The 21,738-nt window shown below is 51.3% G+C and overlaps 1 protein-coding gene across 1 annotated transcript; it reads left to right on the top strand.

Annotated features, from left to right (window-relative positions):
* The first annotated feature begins 1,810 nt into the window (after nucleotides 1–1,810).
* Nucleotides 1,811–21,437, top strand: LOC133351567 (Krueppel-like factor 15). Its single transcript, XM_061566868.1, has 3 exons — nucleotides 1,811–2,479; nucleotides 7,492–8,994; nucleotides 12,055–21,437. Exons 2-3 carry the CDS (start codon nucleotides 7,988–7,990, stop codon nucleotides 12,221–12,223), a joined length of 1,176 nt encoding a protein of 391 aa, XP_061422852.1. The 5' UTR covers nucleotides 1,811–2,479; nucleotides 7,492–7,987; the 3' UTR covers nucleotides 12,224–21,437.
* Nucleotides 21,438–21,738: the final 301 nt, after the last annotated feature.

Genomic DNA, 21,738 nt, shown 5'->3' with positions numbered 1-21,738 from the left:
AATCCCACGCACGCATCGCTAATGTTTGTATACCAACGAGTTGTCCTAGGGCAGGGGTCGGCAACCAAAATAACAAGAAGAGCCATTTCTTTCCAATTCGGTACAAAATTCAGTATTTCAAGAGCCGCAATGCATCTGAGTACATACGTACTCATCGTCAAGAAGCAGCCCGTAAAGAGCCGCATGCGGCTCCGGAGCCGTAGGTTGCCGACCCCTGTCCTAGGGTGAAGCCCGAAACGTCTTCACACACGAAGCGCCGACTGCAACGGGCAGGCAAAGGGAATCCCACTGCTGCCCCCCCACGTGTAAACAACAACACGACACGTGCGCAGCGTAAACAACACGTGGTTATTATTGCGCTTGTAAACACCAACACGTGTAAACAGTAACGTGTAAATTATACGTAAAATTACAATATCGTATATCACGGTGCCAGTGCATCTCCCTGAATGCCAGCATATTTGTGATGATGCCAGTGGTCCTTGATGCCGTTATGTGCCTATAATTAGAATGTTGCTATCAATATACACAGTATATATCCGAATGTGCCAGGATATCGCCATGGTGTCGGTATATCTGTAATGACACAAATACATTTCCCATTGTGCCAATGTGTCTCCTAATTCACGAATCTGTTATGCAAGTATGTCACCATTGTAGCGGTACATCCACAATTCTCCAGTATATCCCAATGGTACTGATATATCTGTGCTGATACCCCAGTGCATTATATCTCAGTGTGTCAGTATATTCCCGTGACGCCTGTATATCTCTCAATGTCAGTGTATCTCTCAATGTGTCAGTGTATCTCTAAATGTGTCAGTGTATATCTCAATGTGTCAGTTTATCTCCGTGACGCCAGTATATCTCTCAGTGTGTCAGTATATCTCTCAATGTGTCAGTGTATATCTCAATGTGTCAGTATATCTCCGTGACGCCAGTATACTTCTCAATGTGTCAGTGTATCTCAATGTGTCAGTATATCCCCGTGACGCCAGTATATCTCTCAATGTGTCAGTGTATCTCTAAATGTGCCAGTGTGTGCCGGTAGGAGCCGGTCTCGCCTCCACAGCACCCAAGGTCACTTGCACGCGAGGCGCCACGTGATAGCCGTGACGTCCCATCCCTCAGCGAAGGGGTGGAATGAGGGAGGGGTGACATCAAGTGGCTGAGCGAGGCGACCCGCGGTGACGTCACACCGCCCCCCACACACCGAGCCAATCAGGAGCGGCGATACGACCCAACCCCCCTCCCTTCCCCCGACGCGAGCCCGGCCGCGCTCGTGACGTCAACGTCGAGCCTCCCTGCCCGTGACGTCATTGCACGTGGTACACGCGCGAGGGTAACACGTGGACGTGCTTTGCATTGCGGTGCCAAAGACAACAACACAAACATTGAAACGCAGAGATAAAGACAATGGTCCCCCGTGTAGTCCACCACAGGCTGTTGCGGCAAGTTGCTGTTAACGAGCATTTACCACCACGGGGGTTGGTGTGACCAGCGCCACGCCCGACCGCCTTTGTCTTCCCAGTACATTTGATAATAAAAAAATATACACGCACTGTCACGTTCACAAAGTTCCCCCATACAGGATAGGCACGGACTGTTGGGGAAAGCGCTTTTAGCGAGCACCTATGAAGGCTGGCACGGCAAACAACACGAATGTCATGTACTGTATCACACATAGCCACACATCGATCTCATTCACACGCGCACTTCTCTCACGCCAGAGAGTGGAGGCAGGCTTGGTCATGTGATGTCACCCGCCGAGCCTCCGTTCTTGTGACGCCATTGCATCGAACACGTGTTTACACAAACACAAAACCAGCATATGAACACACATACCCAGTCTCTCTCCACACCACATCTCGCATTTACACACATACAAAACTCACCCTTCTTACCCACGGAGCACATACCAACCGACCCAGCACATACCCAAGCTATCACACATCCACACTACCCACTCATCACATACATCCACACTTACCCCTACCCACATACCTAACCATTACGCGTACAATACCCCCACCACATACACACACACTTTACCAGTTACACACGCACATACCCCTCACGCATCAAACGCACACACACACACAGTCATCTATCACATACGCCCACACACATACCACCCCCCACCGCCCACCTTTCACATACGCACGCACACACATACTCCCACATCCCCCCACAACACACATCCCCCGCGCACAAGCCGCCCTCCCCTACCGCCGTCATGTGATGATGTGGAGTGGCTGAAACGCGGGTGGATGGAAGCGACATCTGAACGGCAGCAACCTCGATAGAGAGGGGAGTTCTCTGACGACACAACAACAACACCAGCAGCAGTAGCATCAGCAGCAGTAGCACCAGCAGCAGTAGCAGCATCAACAACAGCATCAACTGCAGCAGCAGCACGCGACCCATCGCGGGAGAGAGTAGCAAAACGTGGGGCCAATCGCCGGGGGCTGCACAACGAGTAAGTGCTGTTAATGTTGTTGTTGATGTTGTTGTTGATTATGTTGATGGTAAGAGTGCTGGCTTTTTGCTCGTGCCCCCCTTTGCAGGAAGGGGGGGGGGGCCTTGGGAGTGGAAGCTGTGGGGGGGGGGGGCTCTAAATGTAAGGGGTCGCTCTTCGTCCGCGACGTTGTCTCTCGTCCGTGTTTGCGTGCGAGGGGACACGGGGCTCGGGAAGGTGGCGAGAGGCGGGGAGGGTGCCCTGTCTGTAAGGGGACTGCAAGAGACAGAGTTTCACGGCTGTCGCTCGACACTCATGCACTCCATCTCCCTCCCCCCCCATTGTATCAATCCTTCACAGCTCTCCCATACACCTCTTCATCTCATCATCCATCGGTCCACCGTCCATGCTGCTCTCATTCCAACCAGTCATCCCAGCTACAGTACTTTTAAATGTTAATTTAAGTTCCTACCAAATCGTGGATCCGCCTTCCGTCACCCCTTATTTCCCAGATATCGATCCACTCAACTTACGCTTAATTAACGCCCCTTCTAAACCCGCCCATCTAATAACATCAATCCTTCACATCCATCCACCCATCCATACATAACTTCACTCATTTAATCCATCCATAACTCCAGAATTATTTCCATCCACTCGGCAATCAATTGATCCACCGATCAGTGATTAATTATTTTATTATGATATTATTTAATTTCTTACCTACGTGACTTTACCGAAAAAAAACCTAAGCTTATGATCCACCGATCCATTGTTCGCTCATTTCATCCACCAACCAATCTCACTATACATCCATCATTTACTAAGCGAATCCATGCATCCACCCACCCATGCGTTTTGCGTTTAGTTATTTTTTTTATCATTCCACCGGACCTTTTTGGCTACGTACGGTGCGAAATAAGTTAAACATACACAGTTCATCCAGAATTCCATCAATCCACCCACCACCAATCCATTTCTTAACTCATTTCACTCGACCGAGCGCCCCCCGCGTGGGACCCCCTTCCGCGGGCTCCACGTGGCGTGGAGAGAGACGCGGGGCCCGGGGCGGGCACGGCGGGGCCCGGTGCAGGGGAGGCGGCAGGGAGAGGGGGGAGGAGGGGGGGACCCCCCCCTGCCCTGCCCCTACACCCCAACCATCTCCACCCCAACCATCTCGCCTTTTGCCAGTGACGATGGTCACCTTTATAAAAAGATTTCCCCGAGTGAGTTTTCCAAGTTATGGGAGTGTGAAACGGAAGAGTTGCGGTGTACGTGCGCATTCGTTCGTCCACGTACACACACACGAGACACACACACGAGACACACACACGTAGACACACACGTACACACACGTAGACACACACACGAGACACACACACGTAGACACACGAGACACACACGTAGACACACACACGTAGACACACACACACGTAGACACACGAGACACACACGTAGAAACACACACGTAGACACACACACGAGACACTTCGTGTGCCGCGTCCCCCCCAACCCACCACGCGGGCAACATCAGTGGCGAAAATGTGAACCGCTCCTGGGAACCCCCACCCCTAGGTCCACACGGCCTTAAATGAATACCGGGTGCGTAGTGTAAACGTATGCCCGCTGGGGAGACAAAGACGGCCGGGCGAACGTGGTCGTGGCCACACCACCCAACCTCGCGTGCTGGTGCCATAGGTGCTACTCGTTAGCAGCACTTGTCCCAACACGTCTTATAAAGGCGATACGGGGGGGGAGGGGTCTATGTGTTGTTTGCACGTGTGTGCACGTGTACAGCACGATGTGCACGTGTACAGCACGTCTACAGCACGGTGTGCATGTGTACAGGACGTGTACAGCATGGTGTGCACGTATACAGCGCGGTGTGCACGTGTACAGCACGGTGTGCACGTGTACAGCACGATGTGCACGTGTACAGCACTGTGTGCACGTGTACAGCACTGTGTGCACGTGTACAGCACTGTGTGCACGTGTACAGCACTGTGTGCACGTGTTGGTACGTGTGAATGGGTGTGTGAGTAGGTCACAGTGTGTGCCATTGTGTATGAGAATGTGAGTGAGAAGTATGTGTGTGCGTGCCGTGTCATTGTGTATGTATGTGCAGTATGTATGAGACATTATACGCTGTGTAATGAGAGTTTGTGTGAGCGTGTTTATGGGGATGTCTATGCACGAGGTGTATGCGTTGCAGTGTGATTGTATATATGTGTGAGTGAGAGTGTGTCGTATTATGATTGTGTTAGACATGAGTGTGTGTAATTGTGCATGTGTGTGCAGTATGTCTGTTTGAGAATGGCTGTGTGTGTCTTTGTGCAGTGTGATTGTGTGTCGTGTGTATGATAGTGTGTGTGTATGTGCAGTTTAACTTGTGTGTGTGTGTGCAGTGTGATTGTGTGTGTGTGTCGTGTGATTGTGTATGTGTGTGTTGTGTGTGTGCAGTGTTAACTTGTGATTGTGTGTGTGTCGTGTGTATGATTGTGTGCGTGTGTGTGCAGTGTTAACTTGTGTGTGTATGTGTCGTGTGTATGATAGTGTGTGTGTGTAGTGTAAACTTGGGTGTGTGTGTGTGCAGTGTGATTGTATGTGTGTGTGTGCAGTGTTAACTTGTGTGTGTGCAGTGTGATTGTGTGTGTAGGATAGTGTGTGTGTGTGTGCAGTGTGATTGTGTGTGTGTGCAGTTTAACTTGTGTGTGTGTGTGCAGTGTGATTGTGTATGTGTGTGTCGTGTGTATGATTGTGTGCGTGTGTCGTGTGTATGAGTGTGTGTGTGTGTGTAGTGTGATTGTGTATGTGTGTGTGTCGTGTGTGTGTGTGTAGGATAGTGTGTGTGTGTGTGCAGTGTTAACTTGTGGGGGTGTGTGATTTTGTTTACAATCGAAGTTGTTGGGCGCAGGTTCAACGGTCTGTAACGCAAATCGGTCAGCAAGTTAACAGCAGCACCGATGTGTGTGTGGTGGTGGTGGTGAGCCTCTGTGTGTTTATCTTTGTCATTATCATTCCCTGTGTGCTGTTGCCGGCCTTCATAGGTGCTGCTCTCCAAGAGCACTTGGGGGCCGTCCATAAATGACGTCATGCACGTAGGGGGGGGGGGGTCAGACATTTGTGACGAGGGGGGGGGGGGGAGAAATGTGACGTCACATCAAAATTCGCAACTTTAAATAAATATAGACAACACGTTCATCTTAATTAAATAGACTTTTTAATAAATGTTTTCTCCTACAACATCAGAGTGCAGCGCCACATTAAATACGCACTACAATGGCAATAGTTTAAAGCGATTTGAAGCATGTTTTATTTTTTGGGAGGGGGGGGGGGCAGAGCTTTGTGACGTCATATTTGAGGGGGGGGGGTCTCTGACTTTTTGTAACGCCGTGTGACGAAGGGGGGGGGGGGTAAAAAAATCGTCCAAAATCGCGTGACGTCATTTATGGACGGCCCCTTGCCCTAACAGTCTGTTTGGGCTATACAGGGGGTGGTTTGTACAGTATTTGTATGTAGCTATGTATGCAAACAAACACAATCATAACCATATACTGATTAATTATAAATTACTGATAAGCAATTATAATCTATATTCCATACTGGATTCACCACCGACGTTTGCCTCTCCGCAAGTCGATGTAAACAATCGATTATTTTCCAGTTACCGCAGAGAATATTCACACGTAATTTGCATGTGGTGTGCACATCGTTTGAATACAATGCTCGGCGTTAACGAGTCCAACACCGTAATAACAGGTTATCAACTATTAATCGCTACAAGCTCACTCAAATATTATCGGTACGTAATTGCTACATCGTGGATCGGTGTTACTTTAACTCAACCAGCAGTGGATAGGCCACGGAGTGATCAATATATGGAGCAGGAGCAAGCATTCCAAGCATAACGATCCTGACGATGCTGATGAGACCCAGGATGTCGAAACGCGTCCACGCAAGAGGTTGCTTGATTGTGCAATTGCCGCTGATCGATATGAACCTGGACTTAAAGAAACAAACGCGTGTGTGGTTACTGATGTATGCTGCTAATAACACATGCAGTACTCGTACAGCATTCGTACATTATATACAGTACACAATTAACAGTCCACAGTCAGTATACGCAGTACTCAAAGTGCAGAAGGTAACTACAGATACAATACCCAGACAGCTGTACACAGTAAACACTACCTCCTTCTCTGGCTTCTCAATGTGCCGTGACGAAGGGCCATTACCCGAAACGTCGGCTATTGTGCACTTAGTTAATTTAGGTTCACACACATTGTTATTGACACGGAGTGTGTTGAGTTTGTTGTTGTTGTTTGTGCTGGTACACCACTGCCAATGCAGCACCGGCATCACCAGATAATGAATCGATTCACTAAACAGTATATACAGCACACAAACAGCACTAAAGAGTCAGCAGTACACATACAAATAGTGCGCACACAGTGCGCAAATACCACGCCAGGGATCCGCAACCAAAATAACAATATGAGCCATTTTTTGTTAATCCGGTGTGAAAAAAAAGACCCCTGAATGTTTGAATATGAGACCGGTGGTCCTTAATAAATGACATCACGAAAGAGTCCTTATTCATATTCTTAGGTTTTTTTCGGTAAAGTCACGTAGGTAAAAAATAAAATTAATAAAAGTAAAAATAATAAAAATAAAATAAAAATCACGACGTTTCGGAGGCAACACAAGCTTCCGTCTTCAGGTGGAACCGTCACAGCACGCTTGCTGTATTACTTGATGGTTCCACCTGAAGACGGAAGCTTGCTTTGCCTCCGAAACGTCGTGATTTTATTTTTATTCTTTTAACTTTTATTAATTTTAATTTTTTACCTACGTGACTTTACCGTAAAAACCTAAGAATATAAATACTTGCAGTCACGAAAGCTTCAAATCTAGAAAGAGTCCTGAGTGAGCTGCATTCGGCTCTGGAGCCACAGGGTGCCCACCACACACCGTGACTACACCGTGACTACACCGTGACTACAACCTCGCCTCTCACCCCCCCAACCCTCTAGGGCCGGGGAGCGTGGGCCCCCCACCCCAGCTCCGCGCTCCCCCTCCTCCCCTCCCGGCGAGGATACGGACACGCGGGCGGCACGTGGAGACCGGTCAGAGGAGAGAATTTGTGAGGCTCAACTCCTTGAGTGAAAGAAGAGAGGAGGAGTAGCCAGAGGGGGTGGCCCACAGACAGGGCCGATGTGAGTGGAGGTACAGGCAGGATAAGAAGAGGTGGGGGGGGGGGGTGCCCAAGGACCGTTTGGCACGAGGAGGGGAGTTGAGGTGACGGGCTGGGGAGGAGATGAGAGCACGAGATCAGTGGTCGGGGTGAGAGGAGAGAGAAGAGAGATTCCTTGGCGCCACCACGTGAAAGAGGGAGAGAAGTTAAGGGAGCAAGATCCACGGTGGGAGAAGTGGGGAGAATACCGGAGAGAGGAGGGGAGAGAGAGAAGAGGACCCCAAGTCCCGGGACCTGGGCCTGCGGCGAGTCCCCGTGGTCCCAGGGTCCCCGGGATGGTGGAGGTGATCCCGGCTGAGGCCCCACACATGCAGTCGGACGAGGTGCGCGGAGCGAGCGAACAAGGCCTGGGCTCGGAGGGCGACAGCGACACGAGCAGCAACAGCAGCAGCAGCCCGCGCTCCACATGCAGTGGCAGCAGCAGCAGCGGCGGCGACAGCCCACAATGCAGCGGTGGGACACCTCAGCTGCAGCTGCAACATGAGGCACGGGGTGGCACGGGGCACCACCACCAGCAGCAGCAGGTGTGCACCCTTGAGCTCCCGGACCTCGTGGGTGACTTCAGACCCACGCTGGAAGAGATCGAGGAGTTCCTGCAGGAGCACATGCAGGTGCTCAAGAACGGCACGGACAGCTCGGCCACAGTCAAGGTTGAGGCCACGACAGAGACCAACAAGCACGGCGGTAGCAGCAGCTGTAACGGCGGCGGTGGCGGCGGTGGTGGCGGTAGTGGAGGAGGCACGAGCAGCATCGGCGGCATCAACTGCTCCGGCAGCCCTGGCGGCGCGAGCACGATCCGTCCGACGTCCACGTTACCACTCGTTGTGCAGCCCGTGGCAACGCCAGCGGCGGAACAGTCGGCCGAGGCAGCTGGGCAGTCGCCTCCGCCGATCCCGGCGGGCGGCGTGAAGCTCGCTCAGTTGCTCATCAACATCCAGGGCCAGACATTCGCGCTGGTGCCGCAAGGCCCCGCGTCGTCGTGCCGGCCCTACGTGCGCATCGCTCCCGTGCCTATCGCGGCCAAGCCCGGCGCGGCGCTGCAGGGGCCCGGTGGCCTCATGGTGAGCGGCGTGCCGGTGACGGGCCAGCGGCTGACGGTGCGAGGAGGCCCACACGGGGCGGCGGTTGCAGTGGCGGCGGCCCACGAAGTGCTGAAGATGCACAAGTGTGAGCATCCGGGATGCAACAAGATGTACACCAAGAGCAGCCACCTAAAGGCGCACCTGCGGCGCCACACGGGAGAGAAGCCCTTTGCCTGCACCTGGCCAGGATGCGGATGGAGGTGAGGGATTGGGTGATCTGCGGGAATGAGTTCTGGGCTTTATGGGACATATTTTTGTGGATCTCTCAGCCACTTGTTATTTGGTCCGATGTCTCTGCATGTCCATTCCACTCTTTGCTTGGGTTTTTTAAGGAAAGTCTGGTCTCACACCCCTATCATCTTCCTGGGTCTCGCATCGGGGTTTCCCTCTTCATGTCGTTTTATCTTCTGCCTCTCTTTCCTCAGTTTCTCATCTTTCAGGTCTCCAATCCCCCGTGTTTTTTTTATCTCTGGCTTTCACATCTCTTGAGTGTCAGTCCTGGTTTCTCAACTCCTTGATCCGAGCTCTCTCTGTTCCATGATCTGAATTACTCCCAAATGATCTCACTCCTGGGTTTTAAATTCCATCGGTCTTATCTGCTATGTGTCCCCCACGTCTGTCATCTCTGGTTCCCTCCTCCCTTCCCGTGTATCTGGATCCTGGGTTCTCCGATCCCCTAACCCTTGGATTTATCAATGCCAGTTCTTCACTTGCTGATCCTCCAGTTTTATATCGGTAACCTGTGCATGGATATTCCAGTACAGTGCAAAGTCACTCTTCAAACAGTGTGTCTGAAAATGTCAAACTCAGTTTTTTACCAGGTGGATTCTATTTTGTAGTGACCTTTGCCTGCCCAGTGTCCCTCAAATCTTAGCACATTTCCTGCCTCCCCAGATATCCTATACCCCAAATCACTTGGTGGTGTTTTTAGTTCCTATGGTCAGTTGAACGAAATCACTCCAGTGAAACTTCCCCCTTCGCTTCCATTCCAAAGCACAGCGACGTTAACTAAGAAACATTTTTACTTGGGTGTGTTCTATGTAACCGGGCCCAGCTGTCCCATCCCCTCAACCCCAGCTCCTTCCATCCCTTCAACCCCAGCTCTCCCATCCTCTCATCAACAGCTCTCTCATCTCTTCATCCCCACCTCTCCCATCCCCTCAACCCCAGCTCCTTCCATCCTTTCAACCCCAGCTCTCCCATCCCCTCATCAACAGCTCTCTCATCCCTACAGTCCCACCTCTCCCGTCCCCTCACCCCCAGCTCGCCCATTTTCGTGTCATCTCCGCTTCTCCCTTTCTCGCGGCCCCGAGGCATGGCGACGCGCGTTCCGCGCAGATGGCGGTACACGTGACACCACAACAATCTCTCTCCTCTCTCACTTTCCACTCCCCTACCCTCTCTTCCTTCCGCTCCGCCCTCGGCCCCACGCCTTCACCCCACGCCGTGTCTCCCCCCTCTCCTGCCCCGTGCCGCCCACCCGCCCGTAACGCGGCGGTTTCCGTCGCCTACACGTGGCTGCCAAAGGCCACGTGACGGCTCCCACAGCAAAAGCATAGCCCCAACCCCAATGCAAATAATAACCTAAGCATAATCATAAATTATAACCGGAAGGCGGGAAGGCGCAGTGATAGGACTTGTGTCTCATAACAAGTAAGGCCTGAGTTCGATTCGAGACTCGGGTGCCTGTCTGCGTGGAGTTTGTATGTTCTCTCCCCCTGTTCTGTGTGGGTTTCCTCCAGTTTCCTGCTTTAGCTAGAAAAAAACCCACAAATCGTAACTGGTATTGGGCAACGATGAAATGTTACTTGCAAATTACTCAATTGGGATGACACACGGTAGCAGCAACATCGCTCCCCCTCTTACTGCGAAAACTTAGTCGGACCCTCCTGAAAAAGAGTCTTGAGACTCGGGTAAGCCAGCCTTTCCTGGGTGGCCCAGTATAATTAGAACAAGAGCCATACAATACCCATAGCCATACCCAAACATATCTCGACTCCAAAAAACATTTTCCAACTACATCCCTGTAGGGTGAATTTTTTTACAGTGAGGGGGGGGATAATTCTGGGGGAGCACGACACAATGTTTAACAGACTTTAAACAAAAGTTATTTGCTTAACGGGGTTAACGATATGATCTTGCTTTTGTCTATCATGCATTCTACTCTTCTACTCTTGCAGCTGCCCCTGTGTGTGTATGAGGAAAGGCCATGGCTTTCATTGGCTCTGAAGGGTTTTATCAGCGTGGGGCAATAATTATTTGAAAACCCACAATTTGAATATGCTGCTTCTATTCACGTGATTGGTAACAATGCTGAAACCATCAACTTATTACACCAGAGAACACGGTTTCATCACAACTCGGGCTTTGTGAGTCTATGGGACTGTGTGATTCTATAGGTCTCTGTGTGAATCTATGAGACTGTCTTAGTCTATGGGCCTCTGTGTCAGTCTGAGACTCTGTGAGTCTATAGGCCTTCGTGTGAGTCACTGGTGACCATGCTGAGACCATCAACTCACGAGACCAGAGAATCCCGGTTTCTTTAGTACAACAACCGGGCCTGTTGCACTCGGTGCGGGCCGTGCATCACTGATGACGCCTGTGCCTGCATGTTGGTCGTCCATGCAAGGACTAACCGAGCTCAATTTTGCATAGCTTCCGAAATTTGACGCATTCCGGGTGATATGGTCATCGCCCACCTTTAAACCGTAAACTGTGCAAATCTGTGGACAATAGGCAAATCCTGCGGTAAAATAATATTTTACGTCGCATCAGCCGCTCGACCTGAATAACTTGTATCCTGTGTGCGCAGGTATCCTGTAGGGTCTGTTAACCCATGCCTCATCCCACATACATTCTGTATAAACATCCACTATCCATCAATCATGTCCTGTATCCATTGTCATGGTCAGTCCGTGAGGGTTGGTGAAAGTGAGGAGTAGAGGAGACGGCAGATTTGGCCGCATCGCCGTCTGCTGCTGACGACGTAGGCCCTGCGGCAGCCGAGAGAGACGTGTGCACAGTAGTCGCCCACTCGAACAATATCCCGCCTCAATGCTGTTTAGCTTCTGAGATCTGATATCTGACGAGATCGGGCAGATTTATGGTGATGTGGCAATAGGCGCAGGTTTTAAGTCAGTGCAGCGAGACAGTCGCAAGTATGCACGCCCGTCTGCGTGCACTCGTCTGTGTATGCGCTTAAATGTGCGCGCGTCTGCATGTGCGTGCCTGCGTGCGCATGCGTCTGTCCGCGCACCCAGGTTCTCACGCTCGGACGAGCTGTCGCGCCACCGCCGCTCGCACTCGGGCGTGAAGCCCTACGCCTGCCCCGTGTGCGGAAAGAAGTTTGCGCGCAGCGACCACCTGTCCAAGCACGTCAAGGTGCACCGCTTCCCACGCTCCAGCCGCTCCGTGCGCTCCGTCAGCTGACTGACGCGCCCCCCTCTGCAGGTTCTGCCCTCCCCTCCCGCGGGTGCTACACCCCACCCCTCCACGGGCCCCCGCCCCCCAAAGGGTGCCTTGTCTCCCAAAGGGTGCCTTGCCCCCCAAAGGGTGCCTTGCCTCCCAAAGGGTGCTGCCCTCCCAGTCCCTGACGCACGACCCCCACCACCCCTCACCCCTGGTTTTCTTCGAAGGCTACTGGCCCCTTGTCTACCCTACCAAGTGACGCCGAATGCAACCGGGTCTGGCTCTCCACTCAGCTACCCTCACATGAGGATGTAAAGTGTCTGACGGTGCTGTACAGAAGTGGCGCTGAAGCACGTGTGTGACGGCGGTGATGACAACTGAGATTGGGGTGGAAAAGGGTTGGACCCCCTAAGGGAAGAGGGGACCAGGTGGAGCGCATCGGATGGTGGACGCTGCAAGGAGGAGGACTACCTTCGGATTTCTTCTTTAAAGAGCTGGATATGCAGGCATGTGAATAATGATGAACCCAGGCCCGATAGCACTTGTTGTTTGTATAAGTACAAAGCGATTTGTACACTTGTGTGTGTGTATATATATGGCCTATGCGTGTGTGGGGCACGTGCCCACGTCTGCGCATTGCGCCCGCTGCCTCGCAAGGCCTGAAGGGCGGCACACGGATGATGGGGCAAACCTTCTTCGTATCGGGCAAAGCGTCTTGCAGTGAGCGCCGCCATGCGTGGATCCATCGGTGGGATCACTCCGGAACGCGGCGACAAAACCGCGCTGTGACGTGCGACGCCACCGCGTGTGAGCGGATACCGCCCAGGACATCATTTCTCAATTGAATATTTTCCAGTGTTTCTGGTAGAATGAATGGAGTAGCTGGCACGTGACTCGTAGCCACATGCATATGGAGAGTTCCACTGGGTGTGGTGCGGTGTGGCAGGGGTTACTGATTTTTCCTCTGGGTTGGCGACGTCCTGGACACTGGCCTCCCATAACCCAACCTGTCCTGCAACGCTGACCCGGTCGGCAACAAACTCTTTTATCACACGAGCGACTGAGTGAATTTTATTAAAATTTATGAAGCGATGATGTCAGGCGGTGGTTCCATCTCCACACCGTCGGTTTTTTCTACTGCCGAGCGAGAACCTTTTCCCCCGCCCTGGTTGCGGCCGCCGGAACCGTGCGCGAGAAGATGGGAGCGACTCGCTGAATCAAGGTCTCTGTCCGTCACGCCACCTGGACTCTCGTCCCTTAGGCCTCTGGAGGGTGCGGGGGCGGGGGGGAGACACAACATCCAAGGGGCCACGAGCGGCCAGGTTGGGGGCCGCAGGTGCCGAGGGAGGGTGAAGGGTCAGGGCTCGCCCCCGACTGCGATGCTGGCCTTGGCTCGGAGAGGAACGTGTCGTTTCGTGGTTTGCGTCACGCCACGTGGCTCGCCGTGCCGTGAACGTTCGCCGTCATCTCGCCGGAGGGAAATAGCTGTTGATGCTGTCGCCGGCGCTCGGAAATTCACCGATATTTTTTGCCGCTCACGTCGCTGACTCTAAACCCGAACGGTAACTGCCTTTTCCCAGACAAGAGGACAGGTATGGGATTTTTTTGGATCGTAGCCCTACCTCAATTGCCAGTCCTAAATTCTCTTGCCTCCAATGGTAATTGGCAGCTGGCCAACAAGTGCCCACGTGTTGCCTAAAACGGTTCATGAGTGAAGTCTGGCAGCCGCGCTGTCTGGCAGGAGTGGCAGCATGCTGTGGGTGTCCCATCCATAGCGTGCGTGCGCGTGTGTTCATCGGCGTGCGCGCGTGTTAGTCTGTTATAGTGTGTTGGCGTGCGTTCTTGTGTTCGGCACGCGGGTGCTTGTGTGCCCGCCTGTTGCGCGTTCGCACACACAGAGTGAATACCTCAGCCGGACATTGCGTCGGAACGCTCGTCTACGCCACCCGCGTGGACTTCGCCCCAGGCGGGGTTCCTGTGTTTGCTCAGGGTCACAGCCAGCGGCCAGTCACCTCGTTAGCCAACCACGCACGCATGCGTACGTGTGTGCGTGAGATGTGTGTGCGAGGGCACTCACAAATACACACACGCGTGTGCGTGTTTGCGTGTGAGTGGATCTGCGTGCGTGTCTGTGTGTGTACGTGTCTGTTTACATGCGTTCATGTGCGTCGGGGTCAAGAGGTCATCACGGGTAAGGCCGCTAAAAAATCAAAGTCACAGTGCGTCCCTATAAAGGCACAAACAGATAAAGGTGAGAGGTCGACGAGAGTGGAAGTTTCTCTTTCCATGGAGCGCTGCGCACGCAAACCGTGTCACCGCAGCACAGCGAGGCCACCACACTCAAGCGCCGTGCGGTATAAATGGTAGCCGGCGCTCGGATGTTAGAAAATTCCGCATTGCGATAGTTCGCACACTGCACTCGCAATCCAGAGGTCACCCAGTTGAGTTCTGTCTGCCTGGCTTGGCAGTCAAATTAATGGGCCAAGTTTCTTATATCCCGCCCCACGACTCCCTCTGTCCACCCAGCAGCATCAATAATTTTCACCACAGTTGGTCTATTGGCAGGTTGCGTGTGGTGGGGGTGAGGTTTTGGTACGCGCATATATTCCAAAACGTCTGGCCAGCATGCAAGAGTTGGGACCAAATAACTCCCTTGGAGTGGAGGCCCTTCTGCCTGCAGTGGCATGAGCAAGTCATTGAAGGGCTGCGCCTATCTGTCCTTTAAAAAAGAGGCTTTTGGTCGTAGCGAACTCTCGCATAGTTTTAAGTGAAGAATGTGGAATGGATGGATGAGCAATCATTATTTTTTAGTTGCCCAAGTCCATTGATAGTCTTAAAATCGGTGGTGAAAAAAAAATCCACATTCCTATAGAGGGAACCAGTCGCCCCGTAGAGAACCATTGTTGACCTACAATAAAGTGGTACTCAATTTACCATCCCCCAGAGATGATGGGCCGAGTTTTACAACTGACAAGTCATTTAATTTACAACTTTAAGACTTGTGGGTGACAGCACTAACAAGCCACCACAATCTGTGTCAGATGAAAATAATAATAAAACCGGTAAACCTGTTAAGTTTTTGTAGAATGGGGGTAACAGTCCGCTTGTAATGTTTCAGATTGTGTTGCGTAAATTTGTATTGGTACTCGGCAAAGAAATATTTCAAAATTTAGCAGCAGGACTCTCAAAGTACAGTCTTTTTTTTCAACATTTGTGTTCAAATGTTGCTTTCAGCATCCTGAGGTGAGATGCAGGAATTTTCATTCTGTACTTACGTAGAGAGCGGTGCACCACGCTGTCAAATAATAATAATATCCCCATAACACGAAGTTTCATTACGGCTTTTGAAGTCCATTCGTTATGCCTCTTCTTCATCCCGGTCGGCAGTGTGGTTATCTGGCTACCGGAGTTCGATTCCTGCCCACGGCTAGCGATATCTGAACAGGTCCTTGGGTTCCCACCTTTTTCCCATCCCACCCTAACAGCATGGTGAGATATGTCCAAGCAACCCCCAGTGGCTGATACCACGTGAGCAGTGGATCGACAAACAGCTGAACATTAAGCATATTTTGAACTTCCTACAAAGAGTGCCGCGCGGCAAGACGTTAAGACTCTGAAGTTCTCCATGCAGCAATATCTGTCGATCGCTATAATTATTATTAGCTTGGAACATTCGAGCTATGTCTGTTGGGCACCGATTGTGATATTTCCGGAGTGTCTAGGGGGAATAAGATCCGTGGTGACCTCGGCCTGACCTCAGCGTGACCTTGAGACTTGGGGCATTTCTGCTGAACTCTGAAAAACCCTTTGAATGTGACGTATTATCGCTCGCTCGCGATCTCTCTCTCTCTCGATGACTGTGTGAACCGAACACAAACGGTAAACAACTCCTATCAGAACTGTACGTGCTTGGGCTTTGCGTTCCGGGCTCTGTGAATCAGAAGATGTTTAGATTGCCCACAGGAGTGCTTTCACGATGTCACTTGTGAAATTTTACGACAAAGTGTTGGAGTTGTCCCTCAGTGCTGGTCACTTGGTGACGGGCATCAGAGGGCAGCAGTGTGTAGAAAAATCCATTGTTGTACTTGACTCCTCTGTCATTATGCTCCCCCGCGCCTGCACTCACCCGCACTGACCAGCACGGTGAACTTTGGTCAAATAACCCACAGGACCCGCACGGCATGGAGAGGCCCCTATCCAGCAGTGGATTCACAAGGGCTGTACATGTACTTCAAGTTCAAGTTCATTTATTAGGTATAGCCCTGTGAGCCATTCAGCTCTTGAATCGGGTGCAACCGCAACAAACAAAAAACAAAAACATGAACAAAAAAACATCTTAAAGTGAATATGTGACTAAGTGCAAACAGAAAATCCAAGAAAAGACAGCAAAAATATTGCAGAAAAAACACCGTACACCAACGCTGTGTGCAAAAATCCCAGTGGGATGCAAGTCAAACAACAACAACAACCACAAGACAACTTAGATTAAGGCCATCAGTCTAACTCTGTACTACAACAACACAAACATGGCTAAACCAATACACTTTTCGAAATCACCAAAATAAAGCCATGAAGGCAATGAAAAAGCAATCATAGGAACTGACGGAATTTTCACAATAAATGGCATAAACAACATGTACTACCAAAACCCTGCAGCCATAGCTGGCTGCATGAGTCACTCCACAACAGCAGGAGCATCAATCGGAGTATTGTAATTTTTCAATGCACCTTTAAGATCAGCACACTAAATCAGTGTCAACATGCCACTGTCGTTTTGGCGCTCCTGACTGTAAATTTAAAGTATATTTTTCCTCCCGAACGAAGCTTCAAACACGTGCGGTACAGCCCCGGGGCGGACACACAGTACCTACAAGATGAGAGCTGTGTTTGTTTCCAAGCCGTGTTGTCTTCGTTTAACCAGTCGGTGCTCGGGCCGGATTCCACAGACCTCTCGTGCCACCCCGTGCCAGCCGGTTGGCCCCTCGGCCTCATCTTCAACCGCATTGTTGCCTTTCGTGGGAACACACGGCTCGCGCATACTTGGCACTGGAACAAAAATATGAAGCGACTCGAAAAAAAAACTCGTGCTCTTCAAACAACAACACACAAAAAAAACACGCAACAAACAGCTCGTGGGTTTATGGACGCCGACAAGCAATCTTGAGCCAAGGGCGGATGAAACCCAAAGATGCGCACGCACTCGCGAAACGGAACGGAACGGAACCGGGCGCCAGCATTCCGATGAGCCGGAGTCCAGTTCCGAAACGACTAACTCGGCGCATTGAGCCCCTGTGCCGGCCGCCGTGTCTTCTTCTCAGAGTGCATGATGTTTCTCAGATGTTTTTTTGGGTTTTGTTCCAGCGCTGTGCCGAGTCTCGCCGTGTCCCCTGTGCCTCTCTCGGTGTCAGTGGGTGGTAGTGGTGGAATTGGTCGATCTGCTGTCTCGGGTTTTTTTGTGAATTTTGAGAACTAAACGTCCCCCCCGTTGTCACGACCGTGTGTCGGTCGGCATGCGCAATGGGCGTTGGGAGTGATGACGATGGCGGTGGTGAGGAGGGGAACGCGTTGGCAATGTACAGGAGAAGCAATTGAAACGGTGTCTGACATTTAACGAACAGGATTGTGTATGACATCGGTCAATTTGAAGACATCAACCCCTTTCATTATGGGCTGGTTTGCCCAGAACCAGCCCAAGCTATCAGCCTAGCCCTGCTCTTGAGCCCAGCTTTCGTGTTAACTGTGACACTAGCCCCAACACGTGCATATTCTATCAGGACGTGTTCGTGTCTGTGAGATGTTTTTTTCGTTCAGGGTGTAATATTTTAATGACGGCGAGAACTGTAAATTCCGCGACCTCAATTCCTGGAACCAATATCCAGACCAGTGTGTGATGTGCACGTGATGTGCGAGATGTGTGTGTGTGTGATGCGTGTAATGTGTGTGATGTATGTTGTGTTCGAGTGTGATGTGTGTGAGTATGATGCGTGGTGTGATGTGTGATTTGTGTCTTGAGTCAGATGTCTTCTGTCACCCAGCCCTGGTGGCGGTTGATGAGGCCCCTCGGGGTAGAGTCATCCTGCTGGGTGAATTTAACGTCCAAGGGGGGCCATGACACAGACACCTGGACCGAAGTGATTGGAAGGCATGGATGGGCCAGACTTCTATGCAGCCAATGGCCTTATAATCACCAACACGCTGTTCTGACATCGGCGCATCCACACAACAAAATGGATGCATGCCGGATCCAAGCAAGAACATCTGCTGGACTACATAGTGATGGAACAGCAAATGTGGGCCGATGTCCTTGATACCAGGACCTACCATGGAGCTGATCTGCCCACTGACCATTGGTTTGCCATCTTTAAGATGTGCCAGCCATTCTTCCACTTGAGTGGTGTGCATTCCACCTCGGACCCCATTCAAACTCACCAGCAGCATAGTCATAGTCGTGGTCAGTCGATGAAAACGGCGAGCGAGAATTTTATCATTGCTTGCAGCTGGGCTTGGGATAAACCCCCCCCCCCCCCTTGCTAATGACGAGCTGCAGTTATAGCTCTTGTTGTGTTTGCGTGTGTATGACGTTGATATGAAATGTGTGATTGAATGTGGTGTAATATGTATATATGTATGGTGTGTGTACGTGCGATTTGCATGATGTGTGTGGAGCGGCGGCGCAGTGGTTAGCGCACTACACTGCGAACCTGGCAGCCTGAGTTTCAAACCCGGCCATGGCTAACATCAGTGGTGGGTGATATCTAAACCGGCCCTGGGCTTCCCCTAGGTCAACTCAGTCTGAAATGAGTACTTAGTATGGTGTGTAAACGTCAGCACTGGGGAGACAAAGGTGGCCGGGCGTGTTGCTCACCACACCAACCCAATCTTGCACGACGCAAGCTTTAACAGGTGCTCACCAACAGCACTTGACCCCCCACAATCTGTGGCTATACCAGGAATGTTGAGTATGATGTGTGGGAGAGTGATGTATGTGTCATCTGTTGTGCAGATGTCGTATGGTATGTCTGTACGGTTTGTGCGTTGTGTCTGTACGTGGCATGTGTGGTGTACGTGGTATTTTGTGTAAACGTGGTGTGTATGTGCGATGTGTTATTGTAGGGGGATGCAAGGGGTGCGTGTGCTGCAAGGTGAAGAATGGAGTGAGGTGTGTATATATATGCGGTGTATATGATGTGGAGTGTGTATATGAGATTAAATGGTGTATGATGTGTATATAAAGTGTGTGTGTATGTAAAGTATGGTGTTCCCATTAAACATGATGTTGGCGTTTAGTTGAAATCGTTGGCCTGTCGCTGGTTGGCCCAACGTGCCACGTTTACTGGGCGTTGGCGCGTGCATGTTATGCATTGGAATCTGTGAAATCCATCGCTCGCTCTGCACTTAAAACAGCAACACCTTGACTTACGCACACACTCCACTCTCGTCCCTCTGTGCACCTCCGCCGAGAGTGAATGGAAACTTGGGTCAACCACTCGCAACCACAATTCGGCAGCAGCAGCAGCACCGCTCTCACACGGTGTCACGACTTCACGACTCGCACCCTCAGTGCCACGTCGCAACCAAGCGAACCCCTGACATCCCCCCACACATCCCCCCGCCCTTGTCAAATCCACTGCTGGATGAGGGCCTCCCCACCCATTGTGGGTTGTTGGGGGGGGGGGGTAATGGTTATTTGACAATATTTCACAATTTGTGGGAGCGGTGGCGCAGTGCTTTACACACTGCGCTTAGAATTTGGCGACTCGAGTTTCGATTCCCGCTTACGACCAACATCAGTGACGAATATTTGAGCAGGTCCTGGGTCTTCCCCCCTAGGTCGAATCTTACCCTAAATGAGTATTTAGTGCGGTGTTAAAGATCATCAGCACTGGGTAGAGAACGGCGACCGGGCGTGGTGTTAGCCACCCACCCCGTCGTGTGCCGTGCCGGCCGTCATAGGTTTTCGCTTATCAGCACTTGCCCCAAAAGTTTGTGAAATGCTATACGGGGGGGGGGTCTATGACTTTGGTTGTTTGACCATGCTAAACAGGCGTGTGAATTGTAGCAAGGTTGCAGCCAGTGAAAGTCCGTGAAGTCAAGTTCGTCAAGACTCCCAGTGAACATGGGGGACGTTGCACCAACGTTGGCGTGTTTTCTGGGCGTGCATACTATTAATGATTTCGTATTTTGTTTAATTATCCCCTTAACTCTAAAGCACTTATTCCTTGCCCAGCACTTAACGGTGAAGCCCTTTGAGTGAATGTAGTCGCCGCGACCTCGAGTTGGTGGACAATTTTTACGGCTCTTTCTCGAAACTTTTTGACCTCCCCTCCCCCGTCCCACACACACACTATGTACTGCTGTAAACTGTCCCGTGTGGTTCATGTGTGTAACTCGCATACCGACACAAGATGTATACCCGTGACCACACGCCGTGCGAGCCCCGGTCGTGTGGCACCACGACTCGAATGTACTAGACTTACATAGATACGCGTGCAGTGCACATACACCTTGTGTTATCCCCCACGTGGCAGTCCTGACACCACGTGGCAGAGTTAACCCAACGTGGCAGAGTTAACCCAACGTAGCAGGGTTATAAACCCACGTGGCAGGGTTATAAACCCACGTGGCAGGGTTGACACCACGTGGCAGGGTTGACACCACGTGGTAGCGTTATAAACCCACGTGGCAGAGTTAACCCAACGTGGCAGCGTTATAAACCCACGTGGCAGGGTTGACACCACGTGGCAGCGTTATACACCCACGTGGCAGGGTTATACACCCACGTGGTAGCGTTATAAACCCACGTGGCAGACTTAACCCAACGTGACAGCATTATAAACCCACGTGGCAGGGTTGACACCACGTGGCAGCGTTATACACCCACGTGGCAGGCTTGACACCACGTGGCAGGGTTGACTTCACATGATAAAGTTAGCTCAATCTGGTAAAGGTCAGCGTCATTTCTTGTCCCCATCATTAATCATCTCAGGTTTCCCAACCCTCCCGCATCCTAGCGGAATGACAAATTGGTAATAATACGAATGAGTAACATTACTACATTAATAAAAAGTCATAGTAATACTGTATTAGTGGTATAATTACAAATCTATATTTTTGTGTGTGGGGTGAGTGCTGGTGTGCATCACCTGTGTTGTGGCCACGTGCGCTAGGTGTGCGAGATCATCGGCATCATCTCAATAAACACGTGTACAAAGAAACGGATACACGAGGCAGCTGAGCTCTGCGGGTCTGTGTGTGTGTGTCGATTTATTTGCGTGGTGAGTGCGCGTTGTGTGTAGGAAGCGGTAGTGTTGCGGTTAGCGCGCTGCGCTACGAATACGACGACCCTGGTTCTATTTCCGCTCACAGCCAACACCAGTGGCGATTATTTTAACTGGACATGGGCCTCCCCTAGGTCGACTCGGCCTCAAATGAGTACCTGGAGCGCTGTGTAAAAAGCATCGCCACTAGGGGACAAAGGGGGTCGGGCTTCATAAGTGCTCGCTAACAGCACTTGCCCCAACAGTATGTTAAGGCAA

This window comes from Lethenteron reissneri, chromosome 38 (assembly GCF_015708825.2).
Source record: "Lethenteron reissneri isolate LAM-NWPU_2019-01 chromosome 38, ASM1570882v1, whole genome shotgun sequence".
NCBI lineage: Eukaryota > Metazoa > Chordata > Hyperoartia > Petromyzontiformes > Petromyzontidae > Lethenteron > Lethenteron reissneri.
The sequence above is the reverse complement of the archived record's forward strand: the minus strand, read 5'-3'. Positions and strand labels throughout refer to the sequence as shown.

Bases quoted from the DNA above. Each gene is read 5' to 3' on its own strand.
- LOC133351567 (XM_061566868.1), top strand. From the start codon at position 7,988: ATGGTGGAGGTGATCCCGGCTGAGGCCCCACACATGCAGTCGGACGAG. The intron at 8,995-12,054 runs GTGAGGGATTGG...CCGCGCACCCAG, and splicing joins TGGCCAGGATGCGGATGGAG to GTTCTCACGCTCGGACGAGC.